The sequence below is a fragment of the Strigops habroptila genome, chromosome 2 (genome assembly GCF_004027225.2).
Source record: "Strigops habroptila isolate Jane chromosome 2, bStrHab1.2.pri, whole genome shotgun sequence".
Lineage (NCBI taxonomy): Eukaryota > Metazoa > Chordata > Aves > Psittaciformes > Psittacidae > Strigops > Strigops habroptila.
In genome coordinates, this window is record NC_044278.2 from 80,424,698 (window position 1) to 80,443,686 (window position 18,989).

At 35.6% G+C, this 18,989-nt stretch overlaps 1 protein-coding gene across 13 annotated transcripts in view; it reads left to right on the forward strand.

Moving 5' to 3' along the window:
- The window catches only part of MYCBP2 (MYC binding protein 2), a 182,810-nt gene that overhangs the window by 69,645 nt on the left and 94,176 nt on the right, over positions 1–18,989 (forward strand). For all 13 annotated transcript variants that reach the window (XM_030476192.1, XM_030476191.1, XM_030476196.1 and 10 more), the window contains exons 19-29: positions 2,911–3,030; positions 3,460–3,541; positions 9,727–9,844; positions 10,914–11,118; positions 11,563–11,716; positions 13,607–13,779; positions 14,847–14,972; positions 15,072–15,199; positions 16,901–16,992; positions 18,020–18,154; positions 18,249–18,332. In XM_030476192.1, coding sequence (XP_030332052.1) covers positions 2,911–3,030; positions 3,460–3,541; positions 9,727–9,844; positions 10,914–11,118; positions 11,563–11,716; positions 13,607–13,779; positions 14,847–14,972; positions 15,072–15,199; positions 16,901–16,992; positions 18,020–18,154; positions 18,249–18,332 — 1,417 coding nt within the window. The remainder of the gene's footprint in view (positions 1–2,910; positions 3,031–3,459; positions 3,542–9,726; positions 9,845–10,913; positions 11,119–11,562; positions 11,717–13,606; positions 13,780–14,846; positions 14,973–15,071; positions 15,200–16,900; positions 16,993–18,019; positions 18,155–18,248; positions 18,333–18,989) is intronic.

Genomic DNA, 18,989 nt, shown 5'->3' on the forward strand with positions numbered 1-18,989 from the left:
TTTCCCTAAACAAGACTAGCTGAATCTTACCTTTTTTTTAGTTTCAAGTATTTTTTGTTCTTGTTGCACGTACATTATTCTAGCATGCTTGTCAAATTGCGAAGATCCAGCCAATTCAAAATTCATGAGACAGTTAAAAACCCCACAAAGAAGGCTGAGGCGAGTTCCATTTTCAGTTTGCAAATTTCACATTTAAGCAAAGTAAGATATGTATGGAAGACAGTTGCTTCCATTCCTGCATTCTTAAAGCCTTTGAGAAGTTGGCTTTGGAATTTTAAAATACCAACTCTCTAAAACTTTTTCCTTTGAATTAAATTTATTTCTTGGATAAGGAATTTGTTTCGTGTGAATGTACCTGTCTTCACATTTTGCACAATAGTATTTAGTGTTTCCTTAAGGGTAAATGGTGCTCTGCTTTCATTTGCATCTTTAGAAAAAATGAGAATATATCTAGAATAATCTTTTATTTAAAGGCAGTATCAAATATTTATCATCTGAGAAAACAGCAGTCCTCAGCTATTTACTAATAGTTGTTGAAGCACTTAACAGCAGTATGTTTGTCTTACGATGAGGCAGGAAATGCAGATGTACCTGTTCAGTTGTCTGCAGATCACTTGACATGCCACTGTTCGCTGTTGTGTTCACTGTTACATGACCGGAATACAACTTCTGCTAAATTTTGTTAATATGACTGTGCATAGGTGACATGGTTGCTGTTTGTCTTGTTCATTTCATTGTAGGTAGTGTGTGGAGCCATGACATGCACTTACTGGACATGTGCATTCCTGGCAGGTGACTGTTCAAGTGCATTTGCACAGAGGAAGAGCTTACATTTTTATTGCAGACATCAATAACTGAGGGGGGGGGTGGGGGAGACGGGCACCACAGGTAGACTTCTGGAACAATTAGCTTTTTTCTGCTCCTCTCCAAAAAGCTTGTGTGAAGGGGAAGCAGTAAGTAGCTATACTGAATAAATAGTTCTGGTGGCAATAATAGACCATAGAACCATCCCTTGATTAATTTGGCATGTAGAGTTTGATGCAAAAGCAGGCAGAAAAAGTTCAAAGGTACTGCATTTGAGAAATAACCAAATTGTTAACTAAAATCCTAGAAGCATTTTAAAGCAGAATTACAGGATTTGGAGAAAAAAAAATAAATCTGTATTTTAGGGGTTTTGTTGTTTTCAAATAGTGGTTCTGTCTTTTTGTATTTGCTTTTGTTGTTAACACAAAAAAAGCTGCAGACAGACCTTCAGAAACATTTCTTCTAATGTGCATGTACAGTCTCGTAGTATACAACTGACGCTGTTGGAAAAACCTCAAAAATCCCATGGCAATTTTGAGAGCCAGACAATTCCTTTACCATGTCTCCATTTCACACATCATAACCAACATGTAGTGCAAGTGTAATTCTCTGAGATGAAGGGCACACACATTTTTCAGAGATACTTTACCTGTGCTATTAAACATAATGCTTCAGAAGCATACTTATACACACTGTTCTTTTAAAGATATAAACTACATTGAGATTCATAAAATTTCTGTTCTCAGTTATCACTGGAAAATAGCTCAATTTCCAGAACAGTAAGATTTTTTAAAACTGCTTTGTAATAAAAACGCTGAAATTACTTTACTGTATCAGCGGTTTCCAGGCAATAAAGAGGAAAGAAAGTTTGAATAGTATGCGTAAAACCAGAATTATATTTTAAAAGATTTGTAAGTCTGTAAGTGCTATGCTGCAGACAGCGAATAATAAACTTTCAGACTTCAGACTTCCATTAATGATTATTCAGGAAAACATGTAGAAATTATAAATATAGATCTAACAACAACACCACCTTGAATGCTTAGGGCAAAAATTATTTCCTTGTATCAGTTTTGTTAATAAAGCAGTAATTTATCAGTATTACCACAGAAAGAATATGGAATTTCCTTTGTGCAGTTATTTTTCACTTCAGTTATTTTTCTCTCATTTCTCTAGACTAGAGATGGTGTGAGTAAAGACATACATGAGACTTTTTTTTTTTATTGTAAAAGTGCACTTTCTTTAGAGCTTTCAGTGCCCACTTTCTGCACAGGTATAGGTATTTTAATGGTGGGGAGCATGTCATCTGTTTCCCTATCATGTTGGTTTCCTGCTGCTACTGGGAGACCACCTTTGTTTGTGACCATGTAGTTTAATTACAGTGTAATTGTTAGATGACTTAAACATTCTGATTTCTGAAGATGATAGTGGTTTTCAATAAGTTTATAAATGATATAATTCTTTGTCACTTTGGTGCTTTTATCTGATGTAAGAACAGTTTGACTTTAAGAACCAATAATGCACTTCATACTTACTAAAAGAAATCACGGAGGCAATGTCTAAAAATGCATCTTTGATAGGAAACAGGCATGCTAGTAGTGAGCATGTTGGCATTGTTAAAAATGATCTGCATTGTTAGTTATGAGCTGCATTGTTAGTTATGTAAAAGAAGGGCTGTATGGCCAAGTTGGAGTCAAGTAAAATGCTTAACAAGAAGTAACTGAAAAAAAACCCAGGCTGTGCCTATCGAGTTAAACTACAGGGCTTTCTGTCTACTTATCAAAGTGATGGTCATTAAGCAAAACTTCTGAAGTTGTTTGAATTTCCTGTTTTGGTGGTCATTTTTGTCTGCTCTTCAGAAGTTTCTGCTTTAGAGGATGTGATATTTTCCAATGTGTGACTTTGTAGTAAGTTGTTTAGAAGTGGAGGTTCTGTCATCTTTCACATCTAATTTGATGCTATGTTTTGAACTGTCTCTTTTACTCTTCTGCAAGTTCTTTCTCATGCCTTACAAATGGCGGGGTGGGGAGTTATTGTTGTTCTCTTTATTCTTCTAATATAACTCTATTAGTTATAACACGGGATATAACAAAGTTTTGTTTATAGATGGAAGTGGAGAAAGAGGTGACAAGGATGCCAGCAAAATCACAACCTATCCACCAGGGGCTGTCCGCTTTGACTGTGAACTGAGAGCTGTGCAAGTCAGTTGTGGATTTCACCATTCAGGTAAAAAAAAAAAAATCAATGTTGATTACAGCATAGATCTTTGTATTATTATTTTTTTTTTTAATGTTTTCATATGTGTTTTCACTACTTTGTGTTTAATTTTCAATAAGGATGTAGACAGGAATGTTAAAGTTTGGAATGGTTGCAGTATCATTTTGTAGGCTACTACACTGTCCTTCAACAGTGAAAAGGACTATAAGTATCATATATTGAGCCTTTAAGCAATTTTTGAGTCATTTGGAAACGTCTGCATGGCACAGTTCTAGCCCTGCATACAGATGCCAGCTGTGAAGGATTGTGGAATCTGGTATAGATCTTTTAGTGTTTCAGTAGGGATCATTAACTGTGCTGCTCAGAAAGGCTAACCAGCACTGGTGCAATACCATATTAACGTGCATGTCAAAAATATTCTTCTTGTTTGTTTTCCAGTGGTTTTGATGGAGAATGGTGATGTTTACACATTTGGATATGGGCAGCATGGGCAACTTGGACATGGTGATGTTAATTCCAGGTGAGCTGGTAATTAAAGGATGTGATTGTGTATTGCTGTACTGCTGCATAAAAAGTGGCTAAATTTCTGTTTCTGTGTAGTAGCAAGCATGAAGACTCAAATATAGTACAAATAAAATTGATAAGCTCTTGTTCTGCACTTAACTCTCCATACCCTTCTGGATATAGATACAGTAACAATATTGTTGTACTGTATAATTTAATACATGAAGGCTTTTGCGTAAAGTTATTGTCAAAGCTTTAATAACTGAGTTGAGTTGAAATGCTTCTGTCTCTTTAATTCTCCCTACATATATGAGTGACATTGAAATCTCATTAAATTTCATTATTTCTGTAAAATACTACATATGCAATAATTATAATAGTATGATGATGTAAACCTAGATTAACCTGTTTCTGTTACACCATTGACAGTAGTTTAGTTATGATAAAATCTCATTTTTGTTTATTATTACTCTCCAAAGTAAGTTCACTAAGCTTGGGTCTCAGCTGCATTTCTTAGACACTTATTTTGGATGTCAGCATGAGTGTGACGTGTGCTTTCTTTGCTGTCAGTGGAAATAGAGAAGTCAACAGAGTGTGGAGAGCTATTTGACTAATCACCCACTACTTAACTGTTTTAGGTATGTTCAGTAGCTCTGTAAACTTCATGGGCTTGATCTCCATTGACTACAGTGACATAATTAAATATAGGCATCTTTAATGTGAAGCTCAATCTCACCCTTAGTGTCTCATCCTTAGCATCTTATCTACTCACTGAAGTAAAAAATCAATGTCCTGCCATAAAAGGAAATGTAATAATGTTGTTCGTGGGCACATACATATTCTGTATAACACATAAGATGGGATTTTGAATAGTAGAAATCACTAAGGCTCTGTATATGTCCAGTAATGCCCGGTATCCTTATGTGAAAGGCATGCAGAGTGAAGCATCTGTGACCTGTCTTCAGTTCTGTTGTTTCTCTTTAAGCAGTGAGAATGAAAATTACTAAACATCTGTCCTCCTAATCTCTTTGGAGACTTCCAAATAATTTCTTTTGTCAAGTTTCTGAAGAAATCTTCATCATCTTAAAATTTTCATTGGATTCACTAAACAAAAGGGGGAGAGGGAAGGAAGGAATTTTACCAGAAGTGTTACTCTGTATTGACTGCTGTGCATAATGCTAGTCTCTAAACTGTTACCTGCTCAGTTTGTATTGGACTGGTGGACGCAGTCTGTGTTTCTGCCTATGGTAGAGCCGTATCACAGATCAGTACCCTGGTTTTCGTTCCTGGAAATTCTTGGACGCTTGTTCCAAGCTACAGTGGCTTTTAGGTGGCAATTCAAGTCACTACTAGAATAAGGCCAGTTTTGGGTTAAAGACTGAAGAGGTACAAATGGTACTGGTACTGGTAACACCGGTAACACTGTCTGCTGTTTCCAACTTTGATGAAATCACTTGGCTTTTCTGAAGGCATCGGAGCTATCTGCTGTATCTGTCAGCATTTCAGGTGGTAAACCCCACATCTGTTGCTTATTTAGACAGAGACTGGATGGAGACGAAATATAGTTCCAAGTGAGATCCTAGAAGAGAACATGAAACATCCTGTCCCAAAAGATAGTGCTTGACCAGGCCTAGAAGCTGAGGAGGTACAAACGACCTGGCACTGATCATTGTATCATTCTACAACAGACCCTAGAGAGTGTCTGAAAAAAGCCTTGAAGAAATTTGAAGTATGTCCTGTGCATGAGAACTGGCTGTAGTACTATATTGCTGTTTAGCGCACTCATTCAAATTATGATTTCCTCATTGATGTACTTCTTTTTCCAGCTTTAAGTAGAGATCTCTCCTCTATCCTCACAGTAAGGGATTCAGAGAAGGAAACAGGGAATCCTTATGCAGAGTTCCACCTCAGTTGGGATGCAGTGGTGCTCAGATGGCCAGCTCCAGCCAGGTCAGTGGTATGTCAGTCATGCAGTGTGTCACATTGCTTGTATTGACTTCAGGAAGACTATCATCTTCTGAATCCAGGAACTGATACTCTGCTGTATTTCTGGGAGAGAGGGAAAGAAAAAAAAAAAAGAACCAGTATTTAGACAGCCTAGCTAGTGTATCTAAATATGAGACCCCTGAAAACGAGAATTGTAAGGGAAAATACAGGAGATCTCATTTTCATCTGAGGGAGCCATCTTCATTGCCAGATGGAGCAATTATGGAAATTCCTGGGCAGCAATTGATGACGTATCCTTTCAGAGACTTCTGTCTTGCGGTGTAAAGATTTAATGGTGATACCTTCTTTTTAAAAGTCTTGAAAATGCTTAACTATTTTGAATTCTGTGCACCTGTCCAGGCATGGCTTTCTCCTTAATTAAGGATTTTAGACTTCTCTATTAGAGTATGGTAAACACTAAAAATTCTTCCCCATACTTCAATAGGAATGAGGCATATTACACACCCTAGAAGGACTTACTACTACTATTTTATGCACACAACCAAACAAAACATCAGATGAACAGGACAGTGTGATTCTTAATAAACCATCAATAGAACTGAAATGGGGTGGAGGAACGAGCAAAATGCAGAAGGTGGTGTTATTTTTATTCCAGCAAACGCTTCAGCCATTCACAGATGGACCACTTAAAAATGCAAGTGGTCTGTTTCTGGGAGTCCATCCTTCCCTTACCAGTATGTTGGAGCCATTAAACTAGTCTGTGTGGGCTTTCTATTGTAAAATCCGCAGAGGCAGATGTTGATGAGCTATTCACTACATGAAGGATTTGTCAATCTCTGCTAATATTCTCGTCAAATTAGATGCTAGTGGGTTGAAAGTGGAAGCAAGAAATGCTTTGCAGAATCTAATCTTGGTGAAAAATAGCATGTCTTGTATACAAGTAAGCAAGGGCCTGTTTGTTGCTGATGAAGCCGGGACTTAAAACTCCAGGATCTTTCTATTACTGTTCAAATATTGCCTGCATTTCTTGTGCAAACTGTTGTCTTCAGCACTGCGTTAGCAAGAACATGATCTGGCAGTGAAGCTCAAGAGATGGAACACCTGAAGTAAGACAGTCCTGAAGTGATTTTACTTCCGAAGGTTCAGTGATAACATCGAAGAAAACTGAGCAGACCTTCCATGGACAGCCAGCCACGTTGTGTTTGAAGATGAAGTGTAGACACTATATCCTGTTAGTAGCTTGGGGAAAAAAAAGTGTTCCATCATCTCTGTTTGATTGGACCATGTTTATAGGTACATTGTCTGACTATGTTACTACTTATGCGTGGGTCTTATTTACATCTTTTCACGAGACTTCCAGTTACCTCAAATGTAAAAATCTCCATTTTCTTTTTAACTCCATACAGTCCAACTCTGCCTGCAACTGGCAGAAGTCACTACTGGTTTCCTTTTACCTACTACACAGTAACAGCCCATGGTGAACCTGAATTTACAGCAGCACCAGGATCAGTTGCCCCAAGTAACATCATTCTGGAGCTGGCAGCCAGCTGTTGCCTCGATAAGTACTATGGACAGCAACTGTCCAAACAGTTAATGCGGGATGAGGTTTCAAAGACCGCATCTGCTCCCAAGAATGCTTACCCTTCAGGATTGAAGAGAGTTTTGCTGTGGACAGCCAAAATGCATTTGGACCTTCTGTGGGATCCTGAGTTAGCTGATGCATGTGTATCTGCTGTTTTTCATTCAGCAATCTTACATTTTCTCGAGGGATCTCAGGTTACTTTCTGTATAGTTGGGGTTGGTCTTTAGTGATTGATGTGTGCCATATCCAAAACCCAAAGAATCTGTGATTTAACAGCCATGTGTCTGTCAACTCCATCCCAGAAGACAACTTCTTGCTTTCTCCCTTTCAAATGGAGAAACCGTAGTTATCAAAACTTTGTTCAAAGAGTCTCTCAGACTCTTAAGTGTCTATGCTGAGCTCTTCTGTGTTGAGTTTTAGAGGGACAGAGAAATAGCCGATTGTATTTGCAGGTTTTAAATTCCATATACACCAGTCAAACTGGCTTACTGTATTTTTCAAGATCCATCCTCCTTTCATGAAGTGAAAACAATTTTTCTGTAATTTCACTTTATTTTTTTTTGACGTAGTTGAGTGTCTTGAGCTTTTTCCTTTTCAGTTCTTTAGTTGATACACTGTAGTTGGCCGTTCTAAAAACTGGGTGATCGTAATAAAACAGCTATTTAAGAGGATAATGTACAAAATCATTAATTGCTTGTCCATTTTTGTTTTGCTGCTGCCAAGGGAATTTCATACACAGCATTCAGATAACTTTGCTGATAGATTCAATTGGAAAAACAAAGATAGATACTTTTGATGTTAATAGCTTTTATGCATCAAAGAAATGAAATGTTCACGGGTTTTTTTAAAGCATAGGATTGGTAATTTTGTGCCTGCAGCTATAAGAATTTTGAGGGAGAGGAAAAAAGAAAATGTAATAAAAGTATTTCCCTTTAACAGGAATGCTTTTCAATTAGTTCTTAACTATATTTTGTATCTGCATCAGTGCTTTTTTGAGCTTCCTTAAAGTTAATGGGAGGCAAATGTAATATTTTTTTTCTGGTTTTAAAATGTTTCATCATTGGTGCTGCTGAACTTGCTCTGTGGTCTGTGTATAATCTTACTGATGTCCAAACCCATGTGCCTGTAGTTCAACAAAGGCTACTATATGTATGAATGTCATGTTGTGCATCCTCTACCAAATTTTGTGCTGCCCTTCACTCTCTCCGTCTCCACTAGAATTGCCCACTGGAAGCTGCATTCACCACAAAGAAATAATTTCTTTCTGTATACCTGTGTTCCCCCTCCTTCCGGTCATCAACCTATCTTCATGCTACATTCCTCTGTTCCACATCTCTGTATGTTCGCATCTTCTTATCTGTCCTTCCCTACTGAAAACAATGCCTCTCCTTCTTCCTCCTTTCTCAACTTATGTTCTACCTGCAATTCAGCCAAAATCAGAATATGCAGACAACCCATTTTTTTGCACATCAGCTGCTAAACAATTACTGGATGATCTTGGTTTGACACTTTTTTTTATTCCATCATAACACAACTGTTCTTATTTTAGATTAATTTACTTTTGAAAGTGTATGTTTAAAAGTAAGTTTAAATAGTGTTGCTGTTCTCTGGGATTAGAGTTCCTAAACACAGAGTTATTTGGGAATAACTCGTTCTTCAAATTCACAGTCTTTCTAAATCCACAATAAATTTGAAGTCTAGGTAGGCATTCATTAGGGGATTCAAAGTCTGATGCAGTTCTTGTAGGCTGCTATTCACTTTGTTGGATTGAGGTGACGTTTTAGTTTTAGTATCTCATACTTCTTTTTTATCTTTTCTGCTACTTGTATTACAAGTCATCACTTCAAATTTCTTTTCTTTGCTTTTTAATCATCCTATTGGGTTTTTTTTCCATCATTTTTACTGGAGTAGGAAATTTATTTTTTTATACCCGGGACATACATGGATTAGACTTCTTCAGATTTTCCTGGAAAACCATTTGGAGAGGTTTGTTCTTTCTTGTGTCTATGATTTTAATGCAGAGCAGTTTTTGAATGTGTTATTCTCCATTAGAAATGGAGAATAATGCATTATTCTAATGCATTATAATAATGCATTAGAAAGCTGATGAAGGTGGGCAGACCTTCTCTTTCTTTTATAGTTCCCTAGAAAGTGATCTCAGGAAGGCCATATAAATATTCCTTCTGGTAATTGTACTAGTGTACTAACTACATAAGGCTTTTGATTGCTTCGTAATGCAAACAGTTTGGGTTTTTTTTTTAAGTGCTTCACCAGCATCCTCACAAAAGAATTTTTTTACTGCTGCAGTTCATTGCAATATATTTTATATATATGGACACACATATATATGAGTATAACTACAGTAATATTAATGGAATCCTACAACTATATATTAAATTAACTGGTTTTATTCTATGCTGATTTCTGAGTTTAACTGAAGAAAGCGTACTTGATCTGCTTCCCTGTTACAAGATGGCATAAACTTAAATATCTGGTACAGTCTTTAAAACTTCTGTTTCTTTAATATGTAAGGTGTTGCTTGTCTCTGATTCCGTGTAGTATGTGAACATAGTGAATATATTTCACAGTGGTTGAAATCCTTGTAATACTAATGTGTGTGTTAAATGTTGCATAAGCATATGTTAATACAGAATTCATTTGTTTTGATATAGAGGATGTCCCACTTTGGTGCAGGCGCTACCGGGTCCTAGTACACAAGTTACTGCTGGGAGCAACCATACAGCTATTCTCTTAATGGATGGCCAGGTTTTCACATTTGGAAGTTTCTCAGTAAGGAAATAATAATAATATTTACTCATGGGAATACGCTAATACTTAAAGTATTGTTCAAAAGACTTTACAAAACTGTTTATACATGTTCTTACAGAACTACTTATGACTTCTGCATGTCTTTTGTTTCTGTTATGTTTTAAAATGTGACCTCTAATACTGTTGTCGTTAGAAAAGCACAATGCCAGAAATTCTTGGTGGTTTTTATTTTTTAATGAAGATGGTGATTTAGAACTGGGTTATTCTGTAAGGTGCACCAGTTTTATCAAACCCTTACTGTTGCAAGCTTGGTTGAAAATAAGCATATATTACATATTCTATGACCTGTCTGTCTGCATTTGTTAGAAAAAGTAAGTGTTCTGTTTTCTTCTATGAAAGAAAACAGGACACTGAGCAATGAGTTGCAAAATTTATGCTCCCACTTGAGGAGAGATTGTTGCTGAGTGTAACACAGCATAACTCTGGTACTCTCTACTTTCATATCTACATGGCATATATTCTCCTATGTCCATGTGGAATCCATCCTTATGTTCACTGACCATATGCAGAGGTGCTTACTCAGGTATTTTATGCTCTTTTTAGCTCAAGTTTGGTGTGCTGATTGATTCCTAGGTGCTTTTAAGAGGTATTTGCTCTGCAAGACTTCAAGTCCATAGAAGTTCAGAACTGAGTGAAATTTAGACTGTCTGAATCTGAATGTAGATAATTCCCTGTGCACTCCCCCCCCCACCCCCTCCCTACCCCTTAATTCATTCCTTAAGTTGTTTGGAAATTGAGTATTGAAGGAGAATGATGCTTTTATAGTTGAAGGATAGTTTGAGTTGCATTTTAAAAAAAAGTTCACTCAGAAACCTAACTGAACAGGGAAAAGAATATCTGTCAATAACTTGTTCCTTGTATTTAAATGTGTAGTGCTTCACTTAGAGTAGCCGTTACTTTCTGAAGGTAATTTTGTGGTAAGATGTCTCTTTCATATTACTACTTTTGTATATTGTAACTATCAAAGTAACTTGTTAATCTTTGAGACTTACTGTTAATGTTACTTACTGATTCTGTATTCTCTCTGTAGAAAGGTCAGCTGGGTAGACCAATTCTGGATATGCCTTACTGGAATGCAAAGCCAGCACCTATGCCTAATATAGGCTCCAAATATGGACGCAAAGCAACATGGATTGGAGCAAGTGGAGACCAGACTTTTCTCAGGATTGATGAAGCTCTCATTAATTCTCATGTGCTTGCTACATCAGAGATATTTGCAAGCAGGCATATAATAGGCAAGAATTCTTCTATAATATCTAAATGCTTATGGAAGCATTAGAGGAAAAAATAGCTTCAGTCATCTGAACAGTGGAGGAGCAATAGGTCCAAAATGTGAATGGAGGGAATTAAAATATTTTGGCTGTCTAGTTATACTGCACATGGTGATCCTAGTTCCTTTAGAAATTAGTTTTAGTAAAAATAAGAATGTAAAAGTCTAAACTTTGCTTGCATTTAATTCTTACTGTGCTTTCTTTTTTGCTGTAGCAGTATGTCTATTCTTCTCTGCTACATTAATGCTTGTCCTGGTTTCACCTGGGATAGTTAATTTTCTTCCTGGTACAGTTGCAGTTCTTCCTGTACAGTTGGTACAGTGCAGTGTTTTGGCTTTAGTCTGAGAATAATGCCACATAATGAGTGGAATCTTCATGTTTTTCTGCTCTTTTTGCTCCATGATCTAGGTTTGGTACCAGCTTCAATATCAGAACCTCCTCCTTTCAAATGTCTTCTGATAAATAAAGTAGATGGGAGTTGCAAAACATTCAATGATTCTGAGCAGGAAGACCTTCAAGGTTCTGGTGTGTGTCTGGATCCTGTCTATGATGTTATTTGGAGGCAAGTGTGGATTATAGCTATTAACGTTGTAGTATAGAAATCACATTTAAAATATTTTGGGAGGCTGGAGATTGATTATGCTCATTTCCTTGGTAAATGAAGAACAATATTTAGTCTTCCATGTATCTTTTCTCACTTTTTTTTGGATGCTTTGTTCAAGTAAGCTAGAAACAAACATCTTCTCTTGCCTGATTTTTATTTATTTGTTTATTTTCTTTTTCTTTTGCATCATTTTCTTTCCAGTCTCATGATGTTTGGAGAACTGCAATCTATTCAGCTTATTTACTGTTTTATTCTTCCTTTATTTGCCTCCATATGCTTAAAACTTCACTGGATAATTTTCTTGCCATACCCAGCTTCCACAACCTTATGTCTTAAATCTTCATCCTTCTCTCTGGTATTAGTGGTTAAGACTTAATAGGAGAAGGGGTGGAGTAATAGTATTCTTTTCAGTTCTGACATTTTGGGAGGTCAGCATAAAGATACTTATTTAGATTGCTTAAACATTCAAATTCTGGTTGTACTTATTTCACAGTCTTTGGGGTGGTTGCTTTCAGTGGAGTCTTTGAGCAGGCATAGATAATAAGCCCTTGTTCCAAAACAGAATTGTAACATGCAATTCTTCTATAATGATTTAAAAGCTATGTTAGCCAGGTACTGGGAGAGAAATTTGACTGTTGTCCAAGTGCAAGTGATCGATGATGTTTAAACTATTTGAAGACTTAGGAAAAACAAGAATAATCACAGTTAGAATAAAACAGAGAGCCAGCTAGTCTGTATTAATCTGAAAAAGATAGTATCATGTAGGATCAGATCCTGAAAAGATCATTGTGTCTGTAGGCTACTTACATCCTACTTTGGATGTCTTCATCCAGAATGCCATTCTTGTTTAACAGAAAATGTTAAAACAGTCAAAGAAAAGATATAGTAATGAATATGCCCTTCAGTAATGAAGTGTCTGGTATATTAATTATTATTCCTGGATGTTTTTATTCATGCCTGTTTAAATTCTGTTTCTCTGTACAGAGAGACAGCATTCTTGATTATAGAGATTTTTAAAGATTTTCTTTATAACCTTGTGACTTCTCCAGGTAGTAGTGAAATTCAAGTGGTTAAATAATTTCATAGGGGTGTGTGTATAAACTTGCACATTGCTAACTTGTTGAAATCCTGAATACATATGGTTTCCAATAATATTTTTCATTAAAACGTTTTTTTTTCTCCATGAGTTAGACCATCTTAGCCCCATTTGGAAATGGGTACCAAGTGAAAATTCTTTTCGTGCTTATTCAGAACATTCCCAGGGCCTTTGTCTCCTTCCTTTTACATAGTGAGATCAATGACATAATTTTTATTTTTTTTTTCTTTTTCTCCATGTTAATTTACAATATAGAAGGTCTTTGTAGTCCCTTGTTTATGCGGCACTTTTCTGTAATCCCTTAAAATCTCATAAGGTGACGTTATCCATTTAAAAAAGCCCAAACAAAATATGTTGAATTTCTCAAGATGTTTTTACTCTTATTTGAAGGTAAGCCTTTCACTTTCACTTGGCATCTTTTTCATTTTTGAGCACACCTGCCATTATATCTAGTACTTTGCTAGTTAATCATGCTTCTTAATAGATTATTCCATTTTAATATTAGCTTTGAAAAGTGTCTAACAGTTTCTGAAATTTGTAAGCTCATAATATGACTGTTTGACTTGAAGTACAATAAAAGTGTTTTTGTCTTTCCATTTCCTAGTGTGTTGAGCTAGTAAAGTTTATATGTATTTGGTGTAATGATCTACATTTTACATTAAATAGCTTATAAAATTTAATTATCAGTTAGATTTTTTTATTTTTTTTAGTAGGTGAAAGGGGTTTTTTGACTCTGTTTTGTCTTGCTCTAGGTTTCGACCAAATGCTAGGGAACTGTGGAGTTATAATGCAGTAGTTGCGGATTCCAGACTTCCCTCAGCTCCAGACATGCAATCCCGGTGTAGTATTTTGAGTCCAGAACTTGCCCTACCAACTGGTTCCAAAGCTTTAACCACCAGATCTCATGCGGCTTTGCACATTCTAGGTATACATTTATAGTTGATGAGTCAGAAGCTTAGATGAAATAAAGACACATTCCGTAATGTATAAATGAATCCTAATCTAACAGCTTTCTGACTTCTTTTTGAGTTAAAATCTTACTTTGTAATCTTCACCATTGTTCTTAACACTTATGATCTGGCTGATATGCATTATTTTTAATCAAAATAGTTATCTTCTGCTATCTTAATGATGCTAGAGGGTTTTAGAATTCTGATGGAACCTGCTATTAAAGGTCAGCAAGAGACCTCTTTAGATGATTTTTTTTTTTTTTTTTTGACAGTCTGCAGAATAAAGTCAGTTCTGATAAGTTAACCTGGAGTTTCCAAGAGACAGGAAAAAAGTGATCTTAAATAAGCTATTTTTATTTTAAAGTAAATGCAGTACCTGAAATTAGAATTTTCTCTTGTTAATTTTGTATAATGGGGCACTAACATTAATATAATTTCCTTTAGTATTCTAAAAGGTCTACCGAAACAAAAAATAATCCCATGATATTAGTGTATGAACTGGCCATATGCAACATGTACACTGCTTCAAAGCACAGCTTTGGAAGTCGTTTTGGGTCAGTTGCTCACTGATTGTGATGAGTGATCTGTTCCTTGTCTGGCTGCCTTCAGTGTGTGTGAGATATGTATAAATTTTAAATTAGAATGGTTTGGGTTGGAAGGGACCTTAAAGATCGTCTGGTTCCAACCCCACCTGTTATGGGCAGGGACATTCAAATCTGCTCATAATAGTTACTACTTCAACTCTTTCTTCGATAATATGGGAAATCTAAAAAGGGGGGAAAAAAGGTGGTGTTGCTGGCAATTTGTTTACCATTGTAAAAGTTACAAAGTAGATTTAATCACATTACTTGGTTATTCTGGAAGATGAGTAATTTAAATGAAATTGATCTTCAGTAGTGAACCTTGAGATTCTACAGCAGTGACCCTTGACCTAATTGAACCTATAATGATATTTGGTAGCATATGTTTGGTCATTTCCATTTTGCTGATTATAATCAACAGTAAGAAATTCTGACTTCTTTTTGGTTTTGCTTTCTTTTAGGTTGTCTTGATACTTTGGCTGCTATGCAGGACTTAAAAATGGGTGTAGCAAATACGGAAGAAGAGACTCAAGCAGTAATGAAAGTTTATTCTAAAGAAGACTATAGCGTTGTTAACAGATTTGAAAGTATGTACACAGTATAATTTCATAGCTCAAGCCAATCAGCTTGCGGAATGAAAGACTAAGATAGATTAACTGTATTTATGGTCTTCTTTTTTTCTGCAGGTCATGGAGGAGGCTGGGGTTATTCAGCCCACTCAGTAGAAGCTATCCGTTTCTGTGCTGATACAGATATTTTGTTAGGTGGTCTTGGTCTATTTGGAGGTAGGGGTGAATACACTGCTAAAATAAAGGTAAGCTTTTTAGTTTGGTTTTAAACAATATTACATGTCAAAATCAGAACTTTAGAAATGCCAACTAAAACCTGATTAATTTTATTTCTTGATGAACGAGTGGTTTGCTGTATATTAAAAGCACTTGTAATAGAACTAGAAGGCAGCTTCTCAATGAGAAGTAGTGAAACTTATGCAGGTATGGTGGTTGAAATAGACATCTGAGAAATATTCTTCTTACTTGTCAAGAATTGTCCCATTCTTACCTTCAGTAAATGCTATGCCATTTTACAGGTGTCTTGAGCAGATACGGTAGTGGGTTGAAAGGTTCTGTGATCTATTTACACAAAGCTCAGAGGTGCACCTGCAGAAAATTGGTGTTGTGGGCTTCAAGTTAAAGTTCTAACTAACACGAGGGACTGCTGCTCAAAACCAGAAGAATCGAGTGCTTATCAGAGACTTCTCAGCTGGGATTGTTCAACTGAGAGTGAATGGCACCAAAGATACTTAACGCTGCTTTGTGCCAAATGTAAGAATGATTAGGGCTGGAGCATGTGTAAAAAAATTATTTAAAATAAATTTTTTATTTATTTAAAATAAATAAACCTGACTTCGTATAAAAAAGCTCACATAAACACACAGTGTGATAACAGAGCTCTGGTTTCCAATGAGTAGTTTCTGTTCCTGCATTTAATAAAGATTTCAGAAACTCCCTGAAACACAATGTAAAGGAAAGATCCAATATCTGTCTGAGATTTATATCCGATTTATATATTCGAAATATGTTTTTGTTGTTACTTGACATTTAGTGGGTTATTGAGTTCTCTTTTTCTATTTTCAGATGAATAAGTATTCAGGTTTGTTTTAGGGAAATAGGTGGCATATGCTTGGCAGTAACATTTGCATAAGGCAACAGGAGATCCAAAATAAATAGCTGTACTTTATTCTAGTTTAACACAATGACTCGATATTGCAAATGATTAAGGAAATCCAAGAAACTTAACAAAAAAGCCCAACCCATGACTAATGTTTAAATGCTAAAGGTAGTAACCCTGTGAAAGCACGCTAGTATTACTTTTTCAATTTGTTTCTGGTTGTCTAGGATTAGCTTATAGACAAAATAAGAATTGCCAGTCATATTGCACATAAACTGTGTGTTAAATAGGTGTTTGCAAGGGAAGTCATAGATCTGTTGTGGTCCTTTTTCAAACTCCTCAAACTGTAGAAATTATTTTTGACTGAGAAACCCAAGTTCTTTTGCAAAAGGTATCATCTTTTGTCCTAGTCACCAACTGTTTATGACACTATTGACTTCCTCTGCTAAACAGTCAAGCTCTCCTTTTCCAGAGAAGTTGAGTAGATCTTCAGTCCATTTCAATCTATGGCAAAAGCCTGCACCTTCTGCCCAACTTTGCCTTTCTTGGATGCTCTGCATTTGACCTGCCTGCAAGTGGAGTTTCTCCACTTAGGAGTATCTCTGGACATAAGGCTGGGGGGTCAGTGTCAGTTACTCTTTTTTGACAGTTAATGATAATACAAAATCCTGATTTCCAGGTGGGAATTTGTGGGAATAACAATTTTGTCAGTGATAGTAACTGGTAATTACTTTTGGGGAGAAAGAATAGGAGTAGACAGTTTCCAGAATGCCAGACAGGAAAAAGTAGTATTACAAGGTTTCTAACACATAAGACACATTTTTACTTTTTCCTCTTACTCCACCAGTTGTTTGAATTGGGTCCGGATGGGGGAGACCATGAGACTGATGGAGACCTTCTTGCTGAAACAGATGTCTTGGCATATGATTGTGCTGCTAGGTAAGATGTTTTCCTTACCTGTGGCTACCTACTTCTTGATCTTTATTTATGCACATTTTAAAATCACTTTGAATATCAGAGATGATCTACATCATTAGAAGTTTGGAGCAAATGATGTAAAACTTACACAAAGTGTTTTGAGTAAAGCAGTAGAACACCAAATACCTCACCAGATCACTATAGCACTAAATTAAAAGAAGGCAAAATCATTTCACACTTGTTCTTGTATAAATCAAAGTCAAATCCCATATTCCCGTGATGAGAAGACAAGACTTTGCAGCAGCTCTTTTGAATGCTTCTATGAAAAGAATGCTTTCAAGCATAAATAGGTATTGTCATTAAACAGTTCATCATTAAACTTACTGCAGTATGAAATTATCATAACCAAAAGAAGAGTTATTGTGCTTCAGCTCATTAGAATACAAGCAGTTATTGTTTGAAAGATTTTGTGCATATGGATGGGGTTAGCCATGTTTTAGCTGCTTTTTCATTCCCTGTTATGAAATAATTTAACATTCAAATCATCCATGACTACTTTTAGGTTTAATTCTTATGTATCAATACTCCTAAATATATGCTTTATTAAATATTCATGTGTAATTCCTAAGAACTCACGTGTAAATTCTTGTCATTTACAAAAGCTTTCTGGAATTGAATTAAAATAATATAAACAATACTTTATCATTAATACTTTATCTGCAGTATCATGTATTAAATGCAATTGGAGTTTTGTGTGTTAATTTAACTTAATCTTTCCTTACTCTATTTGGCATTTGACATCTGATTGTTTCAAAATGCAAGCTTAAGCTAGACTTAGGCATTTGTAGGTCCTTCTGATTTTTTTTTTTTTTAATTACTAAAGTATTTTTCAATGAAATATTTTTATTTTCTGAATAATAATAGATAATTGACAATACTAACTAAATTCCATTAATTCTCAATTTTCTTTTAGAAGCAGGGTGGAATTCATTAAACATTAATTTGAAAACTAATTCATATGTATCTTTTTCAAAATTATTTATCCCAGAGAGAAGTATGCAATGATGTTTGATGAACCAGTACTCCTACAAGCTGGCTGGTGGTATGTTGCCTGGGCAAGAGTGTCAGGACCTAGCAGTGATTGTGGATCTCATGGACAGGCCTCTATTACTACAGATGACGGGTATATATATATATTTTTTTACATATATATTTTTTTAATGCAAAAGAAGATATATAATATGATTGAACTAATAATTGGATTATTTCTCTTTCAGTGTTGTATTTCAGTTTAAAAGTTCGAAGAAATCAAATAATGGTACAGATGTTAATGCAGGGCAGATCCCACAGTTACTATACAGGTAATATTTTGATCTCTATTTAGAACAATTTGTTGACATGTGTTTTAAACAGAAGCCCTGTTTGCCGAACATATGCCAAAGTAAGCATGTGTTTCATGAAATTATTACTGTATTAGGCTGAGGAAATCAGTATCTGAAAAATTTAAGGAAAATTTAGTGTCTTTGAGAAATGTAATAAACCCATTATAACAAGTTATTTCTTTGCAGTTTTTCTTGCAGTCATTCTTCATATATTATGTTTTGAGACTTTCATTTAGTTCTGTAGAGCCTCATGGTTTCACCTCATATGCTTCATTTCTTTACTAGTTGGCAAGCCTCAGTTTAGGAGCAGTGTACTATCAAAGAGATGAACTTAATGAACACCAACCCTCCATCCCCCCAAAAAACAACCCAAAGAAACAAAGGAACAAACGCCTAATTGTCCTTTACAATAAGTTACCATAAACTTCCTATTCTCATGTTAAATGTTATGTGGCTCTGTTTTTAAAAGCAAGAGCTCTTTCACTGTATTGCCAGTATATTTTTCAGACTTCTTCAAATATATACAAACCCTAATTTTATATTGTATGTGCATATATATATATATATTACCATCTGCCCCCACATTAATTCTGAAGCTTGGAATTTCTTCATAGCATTCTTTTGCTATGTCCTTTG